Genomic DNA, 18,165 nt, shown 5'->3' with positions numbered 1-18,165 from the left:
TGCCACTTTGGGCCGGTTAAATTTAGAAGCCCTTTTAGAACTGGTTGGCCCTCGCGGAACAACCGGTTCAAAAAGGGCTTCTAAATTTAACAACCGGTTCTAGCGAACCGGTGCGAACTGGCTCCAGCTCACTACTGGTCAGCTCAGGAAGTTTTACTGTTGTGTTATCTCCCCCTGCTCTGAGTCTCAGTGATAAAAAAACACACTCAATCCTAGCCTCCACCATCACTACCATTGATCCCAAGTTTCCTAGAATAGAAGCAGCTTTAGGGCTTGTCTACACTGAGGTCTTTGTCTGTGTTGTCCATCTGTCTTGTCTTGTCTGACACCTAGAGTGTAAGCTTTAGGAGGCAGGGACTGTTGTCTTTGTTACTTGTCTGTACAGCATCTAGCACAATGAGCCTGTATCCTGTACCCTGTACCTAGGCACTGCTAATACAAACAACAACAGAGGAGATGCTGGCAACTGGGCTGGTCTCCTCCCTGGTCCCCTCTATGGAGCCTGGGGTCCCTCATGTGTTGGGAAGAGGAGGGAGAGATCCTGCGAGTTCTGCTTGGTACTAGCATGTTCTGGCTGGCAAGGAGGGGAGGCAAAGCCTGGGACAGCAGGTGCTGCTGAGGATGGAGCACTGGGAGAGAAACTCACATCAGACAGCTGGTGCTGCAGGCAGACAGTTCATCTGGGGAGCTACCTTCTGCTAGCTATTGCAGGCAGCAGCTAAATCTGCAGCTCACTCTGGCCATGAATCTCAGACACCCTGCTGAGGCTGGACCCAAACAAAATGCTCAGTTGTTGCCTATGCCAGCATATCCCCACTCGGTTATCTGCTGCCTTCCCTGGTCTGACAGTTGATGTCATTAAAATAAAAAAGTTTGCCTACTTCAGACTAAAACCAGGAACATGAAAAGAGAGAAGAAAAGGAAAAGAGCAGCCACTAGGACACACCCTTCAATCAAATTAGTTTAAAGGAGTGCTGTTCAAAAGCAGGTACACACACGTATTGCACACACCCCTGCCTGCAGCTCACACCAAGTTGATTTCTATATGTGCATCATCATTACTAATTTGTATCGTTTCCAAGTCCATGCTCTCAAGCCACCTCTACTGAAGGCAGTCTGTTTTAAGGCAATGTATCACATAGAAGTGGTCCCAATCAGCGTAGCCAGGCAGCATGCATCGTTTAGGGCATGTGGTTCATTGTCAGAAGGTCTTCTTCCCAAATTCCCCTCCCACCCAATGATACCCGGGAATTTCAGAAGCCAGACGACTGTAATTTTTGTAGAAAGTTTTGTAGATTTGTGTGGGCACATGCTCAATTTTGGAACGCACTGGGCCCACTCCTACTCTCAGTCATGTCAGCGGTCAAACTCCCATTGACTTCAGTCGAAGCAGATTCAGACCCATGATGTGATTCATCAACCTCCACTCGCTGTTCTCAGAGCTGAGACAGCTGGATTTTCCACAACATTCACAGCTACTAAAAAGCCGGGGGGTGGGGGGGTGAAAGGGGGAAGGAGGTAAAATCCTTGTGTCCGCATACACCCTTTTCAGCACCCCTGCACACATCCTCCTTATGCGCTTCTCCTCATATTGTTAATCCATGAAGCCTTAAGGGGTGTGCTGTCATATGCTAGTCTGTCCATGTACCCATTCAGCTGGGGACTCATAGCATTCAGCCAATGACACTGTGGGAGTGGGGCAGGGCCTGTAGATTCTTTTTCAGGCACTGGTGTGGGAGGCAGGAGAATTAATTTGATTAATTTTATTGTCCATGAAAGAATGAAAGGCAAATACTGTGCAGTGCAGGAAGGCACAACACAAGCCTCTCACATATAGCTCTCCCACAGCTCCTCCAACTGAGCTGCATCATCCCTATTATTCAATGCCCTACACAGCTCTGGCAATGGACCTCTTTATTGACTTGACACCCCAATTATGTTTTCGATCCTAGCATATTGCCCACGAGGCAGTGATAGGAACGCTGTAAGTAACTCTGTAAGTTCCTATCAAGCTGACCCTCTAATGCCCCTGCTATTCCACCTCTGACTCCTCTCAGAGTTTTGTCAATATATCTCCTGCACTGCAGTACCCCATCTCTTCCAAACCTACATTTATTCTGAGCAAAGACTGGCCAATAATATAGACATGTTGGATTTGAGACTAGGTAGGGACACACGTCACTTATGACATATGTGAAGCATGAAAATAGGTTTCAAGAGGTAAAATATTAATTATTATTATTAAATTATACAGCAGCAAAAGTATACTTGTGTTTTAGGGAGCTACCTTCTGCTAGTTAGCCCCTTCTAAAAGACTACATATAGAGAGGTTTTAATTCATTTCCTGGGTTTAGATTTCCAGCAAATGTGAAGGTAACTCCTAAAATTTTATCCTTCTGGCACCTACCAGGGAATGTTCTAAATTTGGGCTCTTTTAGAATAGCAAAAACCCAGTGTCAGCTGGTACAGCATGGACTTTTGACCTGGGGCTTCTATAGAAGAAGAAACATTAGCAGTAACCTGATATTAGTGGTTTTATGGCTCAATGGAAGATATGCGCTTGACAGTAGTGATTAAAGGTGTTTATCCAGATGTTTTTGTCCAAGGGCCCTGGTTTGTTACTCAACCCTTGACAGAACATTGTGCATTTGTATAACACAAAATGTCAATAGCCTCCAGCAATGACAGTTGCCTATGCTCTGATTCATCAGAAAAACTTCTGTCTGAATTTCTAGGCAAAAGGTTGAGAACGGTTTACAACAGAAAAGTTACTGTGTCTACAATGAAGCCCACACATGATGGTTAGTTTTTTTTTTTCATGCTGCCATGTCACTGGACAGTCCTTTAAGCCCCTTTTGGAGTACTGTTGACTCCAGAGGTCCATACTACTCTGGCAAGGCTGAGGGGTGTATTACCTTTATACAAATACAACCATCTCACCTGACTCCTATTCTGCATGTGACTTGTTTGACAGCGAACACAAAACAACTGTTCCTGCCTCAGCAGCAGGGCTGCTCTGGAATTAGCTCCTACTACATCAGAAGAGGAGTAACAGAGCACCACCATTTTAAAGACAAAATACCTTTCATTAGAGGAAAACTGTGCCTCCTGCAAAATGTTTAAGTGTACCTTCCAGTTCAGTTATTTTCAAATTCTCACTGATCTCTGTGATTGCAAGAATCACAAATGGGGGAGGGACATTTTTAATGCCACGTGAAGCAGATTAAGTGCGACATTCCCTTTATGATTATGAGGAGTTATGCCTTTAATCGGTCATGGAAGGAACTAGGAATGACCCATCTGAATGCGTTGGTGCTTCCATTCCTCTCTAGGCTATTAAAGAGCATCTCCGCACACCTCCTTAGCTGGGCAGTTCCAGCATCCAATGTGGCTCTCACACCACAGAGGCACTTGACAGACTGTTAAACTTTCCCTCTTCTACAGATGCACCACCGTTTCCATCCATTACACATTCTTTCAAGAGAAGTTACTGACTTTAGGACACATTGTCTAATATCAGAGACGAGCAACATAAAGCCATCCCCCAGAGATTCTCCCGCTTCAGTTTCATGGAACAATGAACTTTTTTGGCTCTTTTTTGGCCAAGGATGCTGGTTTTGAGCCAATTGTGTTAGCAGCTAGCAAGGAGAGATTGTGTAGCATACCCACCTACCTCATGGACCTTCTAATGCAATGACTAGCATGTGTGTGTACCACTATCCTCTATTGTGGGGATGGCAAACTTTTTGGCCCAAGGGCCACATCACAGTTGCAAAACTGTATGGAGGGCCTGGAAGGGAAGGCTGTGTCTCCCCAAACAGCCTGGCCCCCGCCCCCATCCGCCCCCTCCCACTTCCGACTGCCTCTCTTAGAACCTCCAACCCCCCTGCTCCTTGTCCCCTGACCACCCCCTGCTGGGACCCCCCACCCCTAACCGCCCCCTGGGACTCTGCCCCCTATCCAACCCCCCCCGCTCCCTGTCTCCTGACTGCCCCGACCCCTATCCACACCCTGCCCCGACAGGCCCCCCGGGACTCCCACACCTATTCAACCCCCCCGCTCCCTGTCCCCTAACCAATCCCCCACAGAATGTCCACCCCATCCAACCGCTTCCTGTCCCCTGACTGCCCCCGGGGACCCCCTGCCCCTTATCCAACCCCCCACCCCACCACTCCCTGCCCCTTTACCACGCCGCTCAGAGCAGCAGGAGCTTGCAGCCCCGCCGTCTGGCCAGAGCCAGCCACACTGCCGTGCTGCCCAGCAGGAGTGGCAGGCCTTAGCGCTGGTGGCATGGTGAGGTGAGGCTGCAAAGGAGGGGCTGGGGGCTAGTATCCCCGGCCGGGAGCTCAAGGGCCTGGCAGGACAGTCCCGCGGACTGTAGTTTGCCCACTTCTGCTCTATTAGATACTAGAAAGTCAGACTTGCTCAAGTGTAGGTGATCTAGTTTCCTGCTATTGGCTGGAAGTGCAGAGCATACAATCCTTATGACAGCTAACAGAGATTCTCCCTTATCTTAAGTGGCAGAGGCCTGTAGTTTTGGAGCAGAAGGTTCACAGTTCTAACCCCACTGATGACAACCATTAGGTCTAGGTGGCATACCTCATGATGGTTTAGTTCCATGTAGCCACAGAATCACTATCAGTGACTTACTATTAAAACTGCCAGTATAGACTTTCTAACATATATACCTCAGTGTGTTTGGTGACTGGGCCCCAATACCTTGGTGGAGACATGGAGGACAGATACAATATCAAGTGTATGTCAGTCAAGTATTAACTTTTTCAAGTGCATGTATGTAGTCTTTTTCAAGCAGGATACCCATTAACCTTAATTCTCTACAAACACTTTGGCTGCCAAAGTTGAAACCCTCTACTCCAAGTTTCATGCCATCCCTGGTAACAGCCACTCTTGAGAAAAGGTGCTTAACTTACTGAAGATGCAGGAAGTGGCATCATTGTTAGCGTGAGCAGGAAGAACAAGTTCTTCATCATCTTCTGTGGAATAAAGAGAACATTGATCAGAACTGCTGGTTTCTTGCTCTTTCATGGCTAGAACTCTCTGTGGAGCACAGGTCAGAGATGGAAGGGGACAAGCTGGTCTGGTGGGAGATGTGATGGAAGGGACTATGGAATGAAACAGAGATTTAACTGGAAAAGATGATGGACTGAAACCAAAGGCAAGTAAAAGGTAGTTTGTCACTATGTATCCCAGACAAATCAAAGCAACTGTGAAGACTGAAATTATCTTCCATAGCAAGCCAGCATGTAATTACTGATCCCCAGCATTTCTCCTAAGCTTGCCTTTGGCATAATGAGAACACTATCACAGGGCATAGAGGGGAGGGGAGAGGGAGAGACAGAGGGAGAGACAGAGACATGCTGTTTCTTGTCCTCCCACCCACCCATTTATGCATACAACATACTTTTAAAAAAAAAACAAAACAAAAAAACGTATTTAAAATAATAATGTTCTGACTTCAGCCAATCAAAACCAGGAAATTCCCAGGTTAAAGATTCTTTCTGCATCTGAATCACCCTATTTGAGTTGGAGGAGTTTCAGGAGCAGGGTCTTAGAATACAGGAGGTGATCTTGCATGTCTAAAATCTTCAAATTTTAGATCTAAAATCCATATTTAGGCATCTAAAGATCTAGCCTAATTTTGGAGAGGTGCTTACCACCTGCAGCTGCCTTTGAAGTAAATGGAAATTGTCAGATATCTACATTTATTTAGATGCTTAATATGGAATCAGGTGTCTAGCTTTAGGCACCCAAGTTTAAAAAAACGTGTCCCATATGAGCAGCACCAAGATACAAGTGATTGAGTGAAGGGCTGAATATGGAAAGTTTAGAGGGAACTTTGCTACAGCAGGATCAAACACCTGACTAGATGAGATATATTGTCAGGTGTGGGCTCCTTAGCAAGGTGCCCCATATTTAAGATGCTCAAGCTGCATGAGTATTATTTGCCAAGCCCATCCAGCAGCGTCTCTGGCCTATAGGGCTCCAGAGTCAAAGGGCTTGCTTGCATTAACACAGTCAGCAAGTAAATACAGCTCACATGCTGTTCCTGCCTCCAGGTTTCCTCAGAGACATTGCTTAGTAGTGAGGACAGTATGGGGTCTCTTCATCATTCCAGCACAGGCCCTACCATGTCAGTTTATATTTCTCAGAGCAAACTTCCTCTTTTGAGCATTAATGCCATTTCATTCCTTCAAACTGCCCTGCCCTACTGTGCCCTGCCCACAATAGCCATGACAAGGCTCATTCCAGCCACCGGGGATTGTCAGCAGTGCTCAAATTTTAGGAGGAATGCGGGGGGGGGGGGGTGTGTGAAGGGGAGAGAGATTGAAACCAAGCCACCTTACTACTTTTAGGGTTATCTCACTTTGTCTAATGGCCCTCTTACTTCTCACTGCTGTTTAAATAAAATCAAGGCACTGGACATTCAGGGCCCCCCTACTTTTTTCTTCAAAAGTCAAGCACTGATTGTCATAATCCAAGGATGCTTTGGTCAAGCCATCTTTTCTCTTCATCAGCCCCAGGAAATAAAGGTGACATAGGAGCTGCTACATGGATTCAATGCCTCCAAAGCATCTCTTCCTTCGTGAGCAAGACATGGACCTAAACCATAATTTTTAGCCTGTCACTTTAATTCTCTGTCCCTTTAATATTAATACTTAATACACACTATTAGTTCCAAGCTCCCAGTTGGCTGAGATGCAGAATTTATAATATTATTGAGAACCGTGTTGATATATAATAAATATTATCAAGACTAAAACTTTTCCTGCAGGAAAGTATCAAGTCAAGAAAGACACCTGAAAGTAAGGCAGTCTAGAGTAGCATCTTTTTTTCTAGATGCTCCCAAAGTTGCTTTGAAACAGGAAGCTGCTGTTCTGGGAATTTCACAGCTGCTGCAAAACTTCCATGGTGCCATGTCTTGCGTCTGGGGAGAATCTCACTGCTCTTATCATTGACACATAGCCGATAACATAACATACAACAATGTACTCAGAATATGCACATGGGTTCTGGTAATGCCCACTATCCTTGTATACTGGGGAAGAAAGGTTTACTTTTTAATGTTTCTTCCATGGGCCTTAGAACTACAAAATCCCTGCAGAAATCCAGTTATACAACATTCCCAGGGCAAAATAATAGAGTAGAGGGGAGAGGAAACAGAGAAAACATTTTTCTCCCTTTTCATTCTGTGCTGGAACTGCATGGCCTCTCCTTTCCCCTTCCTCAATCCAAGATGCAACAGCAGAATGTGAAACAGCTGTTGAGACACTCCCTATATGAACATTTCTGCCACAGTGCTGAATCCTGGTCCCATTAGGAACAGGGATAAGAGGAATCAGTTCAGCAAAAATAAGCAGCCTGAACCTTTGCCCAGAATTAGAGAAGGCCCTGACCAAAACCTCAGCTTTAAATATTGCTGAAGGTTGGGAAGAATCCAAACTTTGTGACTATCTTTGAAACTAACACCTCAGATTAGACTGGTGAAGGGGATGAACTAATGCTTTGGATCCAATCACTTAAACTTGGTTGAAGTTTGGATCCAGAGCCAAACTTTGAGACTTTCTTTCTCCGTAATGGATCAAACCAACATCCCAGAACCTAACACCTTGAATGTTGGACAAGATCAGATCTGGGTGTGAATTTAGAAGCTCAGTGCCACCTGTCTCTATCCTGAGAACTCAAACTGAGCCCCAATCTGAATTTTTTTGAGATTTGAAAGGGTGGGCCTGGAAGCAGAAATGCCAGAATACTAAGAGGGGCTGCTTGGTTTGAATCCAACCTGGCCAGAATGAGATCCTACCAATTTCATGAGAGATGGCACTGGTGAAATTTGCAGCCCAGCTGTGCAGTCCCAAGAGGCTGGGATAAGCATCCAGACTCTCAGGTTTAACACTGAACTCACCCAACACTGAAGATTTTGAGGTTCGCCCATTGCTAGCAATTAGGAGGCCTGGAAAGAGCTGATAGTCTGCATTGTAGCAGTACCTCCACTGTAGCTTTGACTACACCAGTGGGACACTGTGGCAATGGAAACTAGAAACTCAGTGAATCTCATTTCATTGCAAACTCCAAACTCGGACCAGGCTCAGTAATGCTCAGACCTTTCAGCAAGCTCGGGTCTATGTTCTGACACAGCCTCGATCCAATTTATAGCTTCATGTAAAATCCTGGGCACTTTTACCCAACTCCGTGAGTGTCTGCCTAAACAGCTTGTGCAAAAATCATATCTGCATGTGCAAATGAGGCCATAGGAGCTCAGGATGAGTCACTGCACGCCATGCCCTTTTGGTCATGAGGAAATGGCTGATATGATTTAGGCAGCTGCTTTTCAAAATGGTTTACCCATCTCTCTTTTTAAAGCTATATCCTTTCACAAAATCATTGGACAGACAGCAATGCCTGGTTCTGCTTTACATGGTAAAAGTCCAGACAAGAGCAACAAAAATGATTAAAGGTCTAGAAAACATGATCTATGAGGGAAGATTGAAAAAATTTGGTTTGTTTTAGTCTGGAAAAGAGAAGACTGATTGGGGATATGATAACAGTTTTCAAGTACATAAAAGGTTGTTACAAGGAAGAGGAAGAAAAATTGTTTTTCTTAACCTCTGAAGATAGGACAAGAAGCAATGGGCTTAAATTGCAGCAAGGGAGGTTTAGGTTGGACATTAAGAAAAACTTCCTAACTGTCAGGGTAGTTAAGCACTGGAATAAATTGCCTAGGGAGGTTATGGAATCTCACTCATTGGAGATTTTTAAGAGCAGGTAGACAAACACCTGTCAGGAATGGTCTAGATAGTTAGTCTAGATAGTTGGTCTAGATACTTAGTCCTGCCATGAGGCAAGAGACTGGACTAGATGACCTCTCAAGGTCCCTTGCAGTCCTAAAATTCTATGCCAGGACAGATTTTCTGGGAAGTCTGGAAGAAAAAGAAAAGGAAAAAAAAATCCCAAGAAACATACCAACCAACCAATCAGAAAGGGAGTTTTAAAATTATGGAGCTTGATTCTTAAACTGGTTTAGTCATAGCTGAAAAGTTTACACGAACAGAGAATCTGGCCCATGATGTTTTAAAAAAAGTTTCCCTGTTTATTTCCTTAAAATGTTCCTAACTTTTGTTTTGATCACCATATCCCCAAAATGGCTCAACTCCATGGGGTTTTTTTTGGTTTGCTGGCCTTGCCAGGGAGAATCAGGTACCTTTTTTAGGGTTTGTGGAGGGATTAGCATAGGAATTAGAGATTTAACATGAAGAGCGTGAGATGGGGTGAGCACGTCCTATACAGAGATAGGCAACTAGGGGCTCACTAGAGCAGCGATATAAAGAGGCTGGGAGAAGCTGTATGAGGGTTAGCTCTCTCCTGGCTGGAAACAGGGTTGGGAATGTCTGAGGACCAAGCCAGGAAGCACTGAGAAACTGATCCTTTGCCTTAGACAGGAGGATTAAACTGGGTCCAACAGACTTCTTAACTTAATCACTGTTTTTTTTCCTCCCCTGCCTGAAGCAAACTGTCTTTTATTTTACATTTCTATCTCTGTTTTTGACCAAGTCAAAGCAAGCCCTGGTCCTGACTCCCTTTGAGCCAAAGTGGAAAAATACTCTGTATAGAAAATGAGCAAGCGTGTGTTAAAATGGTTGTATTGTGTTTCCCTTCCCACTCTCCTGTTACCTGCAGCTAAGGCCTGGGACACATTCAGACAGAGCTACGTTTAAAATTTTAAAATGTCTGTACATATAAACTGGCTGGAAATGCTAGGAGAGAATGGAGGGATTGAGCATGACTAGGAGACCAGAGGGTAAACAGTGCTGTGACTTGGTGCTTGAGAAAGGTTTACATGGCAGCGGGGAACTGACTGGATCCCCTGACTCTTCATTTCCATACTCGTTAATGTTTGACCTTTTGTAAAAAGGTGCAGGATTCTAAGAAAGTAATTTTATTTTTGTATTAGTCATCACTGAAACACGCTTTCAGCTGTAACTTTTTTCTTAAATGAAGTTGTTACACTTTTAGATTTGAGGTGAATTCTGAACTTAAAATAAGATACAGACGATAGCAGCAACAGTGAGAGCACTTTCTTACTTCATGGTTGAGCTCAGGTGCTTTATAAGTTTCCCCTGCACAGCTGTCAACATACTTTAATTTCAGCCTGCAGCATTGCCTGCTATTCCAATCCATGCAGCTCTGCCAACACACCTCAATCCTGACCTGCAGCACCTCATGCTATTCCAGTCCTGTCCACCCCTACAGCTCTGCCAATGCACTTCAGTTGTGATCTGAACCATGCCTGGCCATTCCAGCCCTGTGAGTAAAGCTACGTTTGTGGTTTTGTATTAAGGACTAAGGACTAAACCAAGACACCCATACAAGCTTCTGACCCAATTAGTACAGAGGTCTCCAGTAACTACCCCATCACTCTGACACCCAAGTCGCCTGTAATTTGGGAGGGAGAGATGGTGAGATCTGGGGCACTGTTCACAATAGACATATGATTATATCTAGATCACTGATAGGGCCCACCCAAGCTGGCCACATTATCACAAGGGACTCTTACAACAATGCCAAGCTTGACAGAACATTAGGAGAATCGATCAAGAGTAACTCATGGCAGACACTGTTGGACCTGAGAGTCAGGAACAGGCGTGGACAGGCAGACAAGAAGCTTGTTTCAATCCTACCACGTAGGGACTGTGAAAAGAGAAACTGAAAAATCATCAGCTACAACAGCTATGTCAGATTCTGGCACCTCCTGACCAAGAGGATTCCGCAGTGAGGCTTCACCCGCACACACCCACAAGGGGTGGGATGGCAATGCGAGATGAGGCTTTGTCTTTGCAGAAATTGCACATCTGTGGTTTTCCCACCCCATGAAATCCACAGTACAGTCATATTAGTGATGTAGATTGAACACATTTGTAGGTATGCCTTATGCATCAGAGAAGAGATAGTGGTTGTCCCAGCCTGTAATGTTCCATTACAAGGAAAAATACAATATTTCATGAGGATAGTAATAGGCAGACAATAAGCTATCTATCTGTTCAGATTTAGCCCTCTGCAACAAGCCTTCCAGAGTTAAGGTTGCAACCAGGGTTCCATTACAAATTTCTTTAAAAAAATAAAGATTTAATTGTAACTTGTAGTTTAGTAATCTCACTGACTTGTTGATTAAGTCTCTATTACATTCCCCCATGTAAAAAATTTAGACAGCTACAAGCCACAATAGAATAAATCTACAGAAAATATATGACAAGAATTAAAATTAAAAAATCCTAAGCATTAAAAAGAATGAAAGAGACTAGCTAAGGATTTACATTCATATTCTAATGCTATGGGTCATTAATTTGGGGTTTGGATACATTAGGAAAATGAGTGGTATTTTAAAAGTTTTAGCTAACGTGTATTAACTATCATGATTTTAAACACTAGCACTGAACGTAGGCAAAGACAGTGATGTTTAAAAACTTATCTGGCTCTGGTTAACACACTTAACTTTGGGAAAGTTCTTGAGAAGCTAACTAGAGTCTAGATGCTGGGTAACTACTTCCAATTAAACTATTCCTCCCTCCTCAACAACAACAACAAAAGACAATTTTCTCAACCATACAAGTATTGTAATAGTCCAAGTGTAAACTTAAAAATAATCTGAAGTTTTCTCTCTCTCTTTGCGCCTGTGGGGCCCGAGTCTCCTCTCCCTTAGTGGTGTAAATCAGAAGTATGTCTGAGGAAGTAATGGAGTAACACCAGTTTTACATTGCTGTGCAAGTGGCAGGAGACTAAAGCTAGCAGAATTGAAAAATCCTTTTGACTCCACTAAAAAAAAGTTAAGAGGCCGTACCTGTGCTAGGAGAAACAGAGCTTCTGTCTCCAGGGCTGCCAGTCCAGCATCTTTCAGCAGTTGCTAAAAATTAACTTTAAAAAAAATAGCTTTATGAATGTGTGATCACTCCTGGCACTGCAGTGTGATATGAAAGGAAGTGCATATGGGACTGTGTGATCAGAGAAAAATGATAACTGTGTCATCTAAAAATAAACCTGCTGTTTGTTCCGCAAAGACCCATCACTGTGCTTCCCCAGTAGCAGCCAGAGCACAGCAGTCACTGCTCTAAAAACAAAGTAGCAAATTAAACAATCCATGGGTGGTACAGTTTTTCCAGACATCATCATACATTTGCATGTTGAGTGTGTTTGTGCATTTGTGTGAGCGAACAGGAACACATGGCGTGTACATATGCACAAGCACATGTGTAGTTAATCATCCAGTTCCATTCATATATGCCCCTCTTCAGAAACCAGGGATGCCTTTTAGTCACTGTCAGAAACAGGATATTGGATTTAGATGGACTATTGGTCTGATCCTAATGGAGTCAAATAAGAGACAACCTTTGGGTGGATACACACACAACGAGCTCCTGCAGAGCAAAGATTACAATGGGAGATGGCTCTATTATCCTCACAGAACAGTGTGTAAATTCCTCAGGATTAAGGGACACCTTTAAGGATTTACGAATGTATGTACTGGATCAGATCACTGGTCCATCTAGCATCAGTATCCTGCCATTAACCATAACCAATATTGGATGCTTCAAAGGAATCCATGTCTACACTGCAATAAAAGACCCAAGCTGCCAACTGACTCGGGCCCACAGGGCTTGGGCCAGGAGCACCAGAACCTGGATAGAAGTGGGCTGACCACCAATGCCAGAACCATGCCCCCATCCCTGCTCCTCCTCTTCCCCGAAATGTCCCGCCCCCTACTCCTCCCCTTTTCCCCAAGGCCCCGCTCCCTAGGCAGGCCGGATAACCAGAGCCAGGCCATGGTAAGAGCTGCCCAGGGAGCCCGTGCCACTGTGGGGAGCCCCAGATCCTCCATCTGCTCTGGACAGGGAGCCGGAGAGCAGCCCCCAGCCCATGTTCTTGCCCCCTGGTGCACACCACCAAAGGCAGGTGGAGGGTCTGGGGCTCTCCACAGCAGCCTGGGTTCCCAGGGCAGCTCTTACCACAGCCCAGCTTCAGCTTCCGGCCTGGCCTGGGGGCAGAGCCTCAGGAAAGAGGAGGAGCAGGGGTGGGGCCCCATAGTGGGGGGGGACTAAGGCCCACCTCAGCCCCCGCACCAGGAAGAGGCAGGCACTGCTAGCCGGGGCTGCACTTTATGGCAGGGGAGCTGATCACCTCTTCAGCTCCCCTGCCGCAAAGTGTAGCCTCTGCCAGGCCTGCCTGAGGCTACTACACCCATGTTAAAAAGTGGATCCGATGAAGTGGGTTGTAGCCCACGAAGACTTATGCTCTAATAAATTTGTTAGTCTCTAAGGTGCCACAAGTCCTCCTGTTCTTTTTGCAGATACAGACTAACATGGCTGCTACTCTGAAACCTGTTAAAAAGTGGGAGGGCATGGCCCCCTGCACACACACCCTGGTTCCGGTGCCCTTGGCTTGAGTCACAGGCTATAACATTGCAGCGAAGCCATTCAGGCTCTTGTTGAAGCAGTATTATGCCTCTGGGAGAAAAATTATTCCTCCTGATCCCAACTGGGGATGAACCTATAGCCTAAAAGGAGAGGATTGATAACGCTCGTAATCCCATCCTAGGTACTGTAATGCCAGATGCTATTCTTATTCACAGGAACAGCTCTTTCTTTTATGAGACTTACTATTTGCACATGCTGTGCTCTGAAGAATCATAAGGCACAGACTTGGTTTCTTTAACGAAGTGCTTATCATTTTACAGATAGACTCTAAAGAGTGAGATAGCCACCAGCAGCCTAAGGAGTGAACCCTTCAGGACAGGGATTCTCTCTTTTTTGTGTTTGTACAGCACCCAGAACAATAGGGCCTCAATCCAGATTGGAGCCTTTGGGCAATACCATAATTAAAGTGTTATAAATAATAAAAAAATTCCCAAATTGCTCTACAGAGCAGCTGGGTCTCTAGACTAAACACAAAGGCAGCAACAATGTATCACCTTTCCTAGCACATCATGCAAATTGGAACACAGCTACTCACATGCACTCCAGCTGAGTCCACGTGCATATCTTGTGAGATAACTAACTCCTTAATGACTAGATGAACTGACACTACAGAACACTTACATCAGACTTGATAAACACCTGGACCCAAAAGGGGGTGAGCCAAAACCAGAAACAGACTGCATCAGAAGGCAACTAGCTTTTAAAACACCACCATTACAGGTTATCCATTCTCTAACTTCTGTCTGATGCTGCATCCCAGCCTCAGAGTTGCCATCCTTCTGTTTAGAGAGAGACATTCATTTACAGATTATTTTTAAAAGCAAACAAATTCAAATGTTTTTTTAAACTATTAAAGAGAGAGAGTATGAGAGAGAATATGGAGAGAACTAGCAACAACATTTTGCACCCCTGCTTGACATTTGCCACAAATCATTTGGAGTTCTGTCTCACAGGTTACATTTACAGGGGATGTCTTACTAGCCTATCCTTCGGGTTGAAATGTATAGATTCTATGGAATCAGAGTCTCCAATATCAGGGGGTCAACTCAGGCCTTTATCCATCTGATGCAAGTACATCAGGTTCCACACAATTTATTGTGTGGATGCAGTACGACCTTACAGGGTCATTGTAAAGGCAAATTTGGCCTCAAAGTTGTTTTTGTTGTTGGCTTTTTTTTTTGGGGGGGGGGGGGGGGAGACGACACAGGACACTTTTACAAAACTGAAGAATCTGAGAATGAAAGTGACTTAAAAAAAAGTGAAACATATCTTCATTGTCCAACCAGAGAGAAATAATAAAGTAAACACAGAACATCTATAGTGGAAATTTTAATTTAATTTTTGAAAATTTTCATTTTAATCTGTTTTAGAAATGTAGGTAAAGCAATTTCTCTTTTTAAAATGATGTTTAAGTTACTATCCCTTTAAAAACCATGGTCCTATAAGTTTTGGTAGGCATTAAAAATCCTCCAGCACTTTCTATAAGAGCAGCATGTTTGTCCTGCTATCCCGGGACAACACTGCCTACCACACACACACATTGTTGTACAGTGGACTGTGCTCTTGCTTGCTGACTTCCACCTCAGAAATAGCTGCATTTCACGGGACCTGTGACTATACCATTTATGAAACATTCCAGGAGCTAAAAGTATTACAGAAAGAGAGGGGATCACATCTATCAAAGTACAGAGAGGAATGGGAGTATGAGTCCTAAAGCTGTCTACAGACAATCTTGCTGAAGGGCTCTGCGCTGGTGCAATGTAGAAATGGGGAGTGTACAACCTAAATGTAGTGCAAAAGTTTCCAATATCACTGAGTACAGAGGTACAAATCCTTTTAATCAAGCTTTACAAACAGACCCACCTAGCCTTCGTCTCCCTCCCCATGGTCCTATACCAAGTCTAGTACCTCCTGATCTTGGGAACTCCTTGCTGGACAGCCATGAGGGTTTTCTGAGCTGTGTAAGTCCTTTAAAGCAGCCAGCCCCTCCCCAGGGAATACCATGGCACTTTGCAAATCCTATGCCTTTAGATTTAGCACAGCACTTGTCACAACAGTAGCCATTCTTTTACTATCTCTTTCTCAGAGTGAGCTCCCAAAGTAGCCTTCTCAGCTGACATGTTCACTTGCTTAGCAACAGGAAAACCACAAAAGATGTCAGCGTGGGGCCTGATCCTGCAAACCCTTCCTTGAGAAGAGGTCTGCAGGATCAGGTGCAAGTTCTGGACAGGTGAAATAGGTGTGTAATGATCAGGATAGAGACACACTTCCTCTGGAAGTAGGCAGGTGCTCCTTCAATCCACACAGCTGTCTCCCATAGTAATGGTTATTTGAGTATTAATTGCCAATAGGCACAGGAATCCACTGGCACCAATACAAGCCCTGCTAAACTTATATTGCTTTCTACACTCATGCTGGCAGGATCTATTTAGTCACTTAGCCCCTAGGCTCATCCAACATTAACTGATACTTCTTCACTCTCCCCCAAGAATGTTAGTAATGGCTGTTTGATTATGTTAACCCCTGGACTAATTAACTTGGGAGTGGAAAGCAGCAGGGATTAACATTCACTGAATATATGGGTGCCTTCTCCTTCCCTCTCTGCCAGGAAATCTGATTTTGCAATCACAGGACTCCATTCAGCAAACATCTCTCTTGCCCTTTAAACTGTAGCCAGGCTGATAAAAAGTAGTTGGAAATAAAAAGTCATAAACAGCAAAGGAAAGACAAATAGACAAGTGGTAAATGAGATGAAGAGGAGAGGAAAGAAGCTACCCATAATGCAAAACTAACTCTTACCTTCTGCATCAGTTTGTTTGAAGGTGGGTGTAAGGTTTAGAGGCACTAAAGCCACCCTGTAGCCCAGCTGTGTGTCCACTTCCCCACTTCTGTAGCTTAATCAGTGGCTCCAACACTCTCCTCTCCCCAGCTTCTGTTTGGTTACTAATCCTTACTGCACAGGAAAAGGAGAGTTGGATTTCATTTAACCCCTTGAGCCTCAAAGTTTCTTCATGAGTTTCCTGTTTTGCTTTTGAAAGCCAGAGTTGTAGCCTTGCACACATGGAAGAGCCTGATTTGGGATGATTTCCAGTTCCCTTTGAATGTGTGCGTGCTTTAATTGAAAATTGTGCTGCAAGTTATTGCCTGGGTGGAGCCCTTCATAACTAGTTTTATTGTAACTGCCAGCAGCATATCAAGAGACACGTACAGTAATTCCTAGTTCCACTTACTGTTATTCATTTTCAATAAATTCCCAAGTCTAAACAACAAAATATTGAATTTAATCACATTTTCTTTGAAACTAGAGATGGGCCAGAACCACAAGTCATCAGCCAGGCATCCCCCAGACCGTGGGAAATTTGAATCCAAATCCAGTTCACAGCTAGCCTCATCTCTATGACGGGCTTAACCAGACCCTCAGATCTGAAGGCCCAAGCATTTTGGAGGAGTTAGGCTATATCCACAGATGAATATAGCAGCTCGGTCCATCTCTATTTGAGATGCTCTTTTCTCCTTTAACATGCACCATGTAGTTCACATCCCTTGTGAAAAACCAGCAGGGAGAACAACTTAGTAACAGTAAAAACTGCTCAGGAGGAAAGAAGCTGACAGAATGCCAGTGTAGCTAATGGAGGACAGTGAGTTCTTGCTTATAGTTCATAGAATATCAGGGTTGGAAAGGACCTCAGGAGGTCTAGTCCAACCCCCTGCTCAAAGCAGGACCAATCCCCAACTAAATCATCCCAGCCAGGGCTTTGTCAAGCCTGACCTTAAAAACCTTTAAGGAAGGAGATTCCACCACCTCCCTAACTAACCCATTCCAGTGCTTCACCACCCTCCTAGTAAAAAAGTTTTTCCTAATATCCAACCTAGACCTCCCCACTGCAATTTGAGACCATTACTCCTTGTTCTGTCATGTGCTACCACTGAGAACAGTCTAGATCCATCCTCTTTGGAACCTCCTTTCAGTTGAAAGCAGCTATCAAATCCCCCCTCATTCTTCTCTTCTGCAGACTAAATCATCCCAGTTCCCTCAGCCTCTCCTCAAAAGTCATGTGCTCCAGCCCCCTTATCATTTTTGTTGCCCTCTGCTGGACACTTTCCAATTTTTCCACATCCTTTTGTAGTGTGGGGCCCAAAACTGGACACAATACTCCAGGTGAGGCCTCACCAATGCCAAATAGAGGGGAATGATCACGTCCCTCGGTCTGCTAGCAATGCTCCTACTTATACAGCCCAAAATGCCGTTCGCCTTCTTGGCAACAAGGGCACACTGTTGACTCATATCCAGCTTCTCATCCATTGTAACCCCTAGGTCCTTTTCTGCAGAACTGCTGTCTAGCCACTCAGTCCCTAGTCTGTAGCAGTGCATGGGATTCTTCTGTCCTAAGTGCAGGACTCTGCACTTGTCCTTGTTGAACCTCATCAGATTTCTTTTGGCCCAATCCTCTAATTTGTACCCTATTCTTACTCTCCAGCATATCTACCACTCCTCCCAGTTTAATGTCATCTGCAAACTTGCTGAGAGCACAATCCACACCATCCTCCAGACCATTAATGAAGATATTGAACACCACCAGCCCCAGGACCAGCCCTTGGGGCACCCCGCTTGATACCGGCTGCCAACTAGACATGGAACCATTGATCACTACCCATTAAGCCAGATAATCTAGCCAGTTTT

General features: G+C 44.6%; 1 protein-coding gene across 2 annotated transcripts in view; it reads right to left on the bottom strand.

Moving 5' to 3' along the window:
* PAPLN (papilin, proteoglycan like sulfated glycoprotein) overlaps window positions 1-16,407 on the bottom strand; it is a 65,999-nt gene extending 49,592 nt beyond the window's left edge. For both annotated transcript variants that reach the window (XM_038404413.2, XM_038404415.2), the window contains exons 1-2: window positions 16,284-16,407; window positions 4,932-4,994 (exon numbers count right to left, since the gene is read on the bottom strand). In XM_038404413.2, coding sequence (XP_038260341.1) covers window positions 4,932-4,994; window positions 16,284-16,292 — 72 coding nt within the window. In that variant the 5' untranslated portion in view covers window positions 16,293-16,407. The remainder of the gene's footprint in view (window positions 1-4,931; window positions 4,995-16,283) is intronic.
* Window positions 16,408-18,165: the final 1,758 nt, after the last annotated feature.

Source organism: Dermochelys coriacea, chromosome 6 (genome assembly GCF_009764565.3).
Source record: "Dermochelys coriacea isolate rDerCor1 chromosome 6, rDerCor1.pri.v4, whole genome shotgun sequence".
Taxonomy (NCBI): Eukaryota; Metazoa; Chordata; order Testudines; family Dermochelyidae; genus Dermochelys; species Dermochelys coriacea.
The sequence above is the reverse complement of the archived record's forward strand: the minus strand, read 5'-3'. Positions and strand labels throughout refer to the sequence as shown.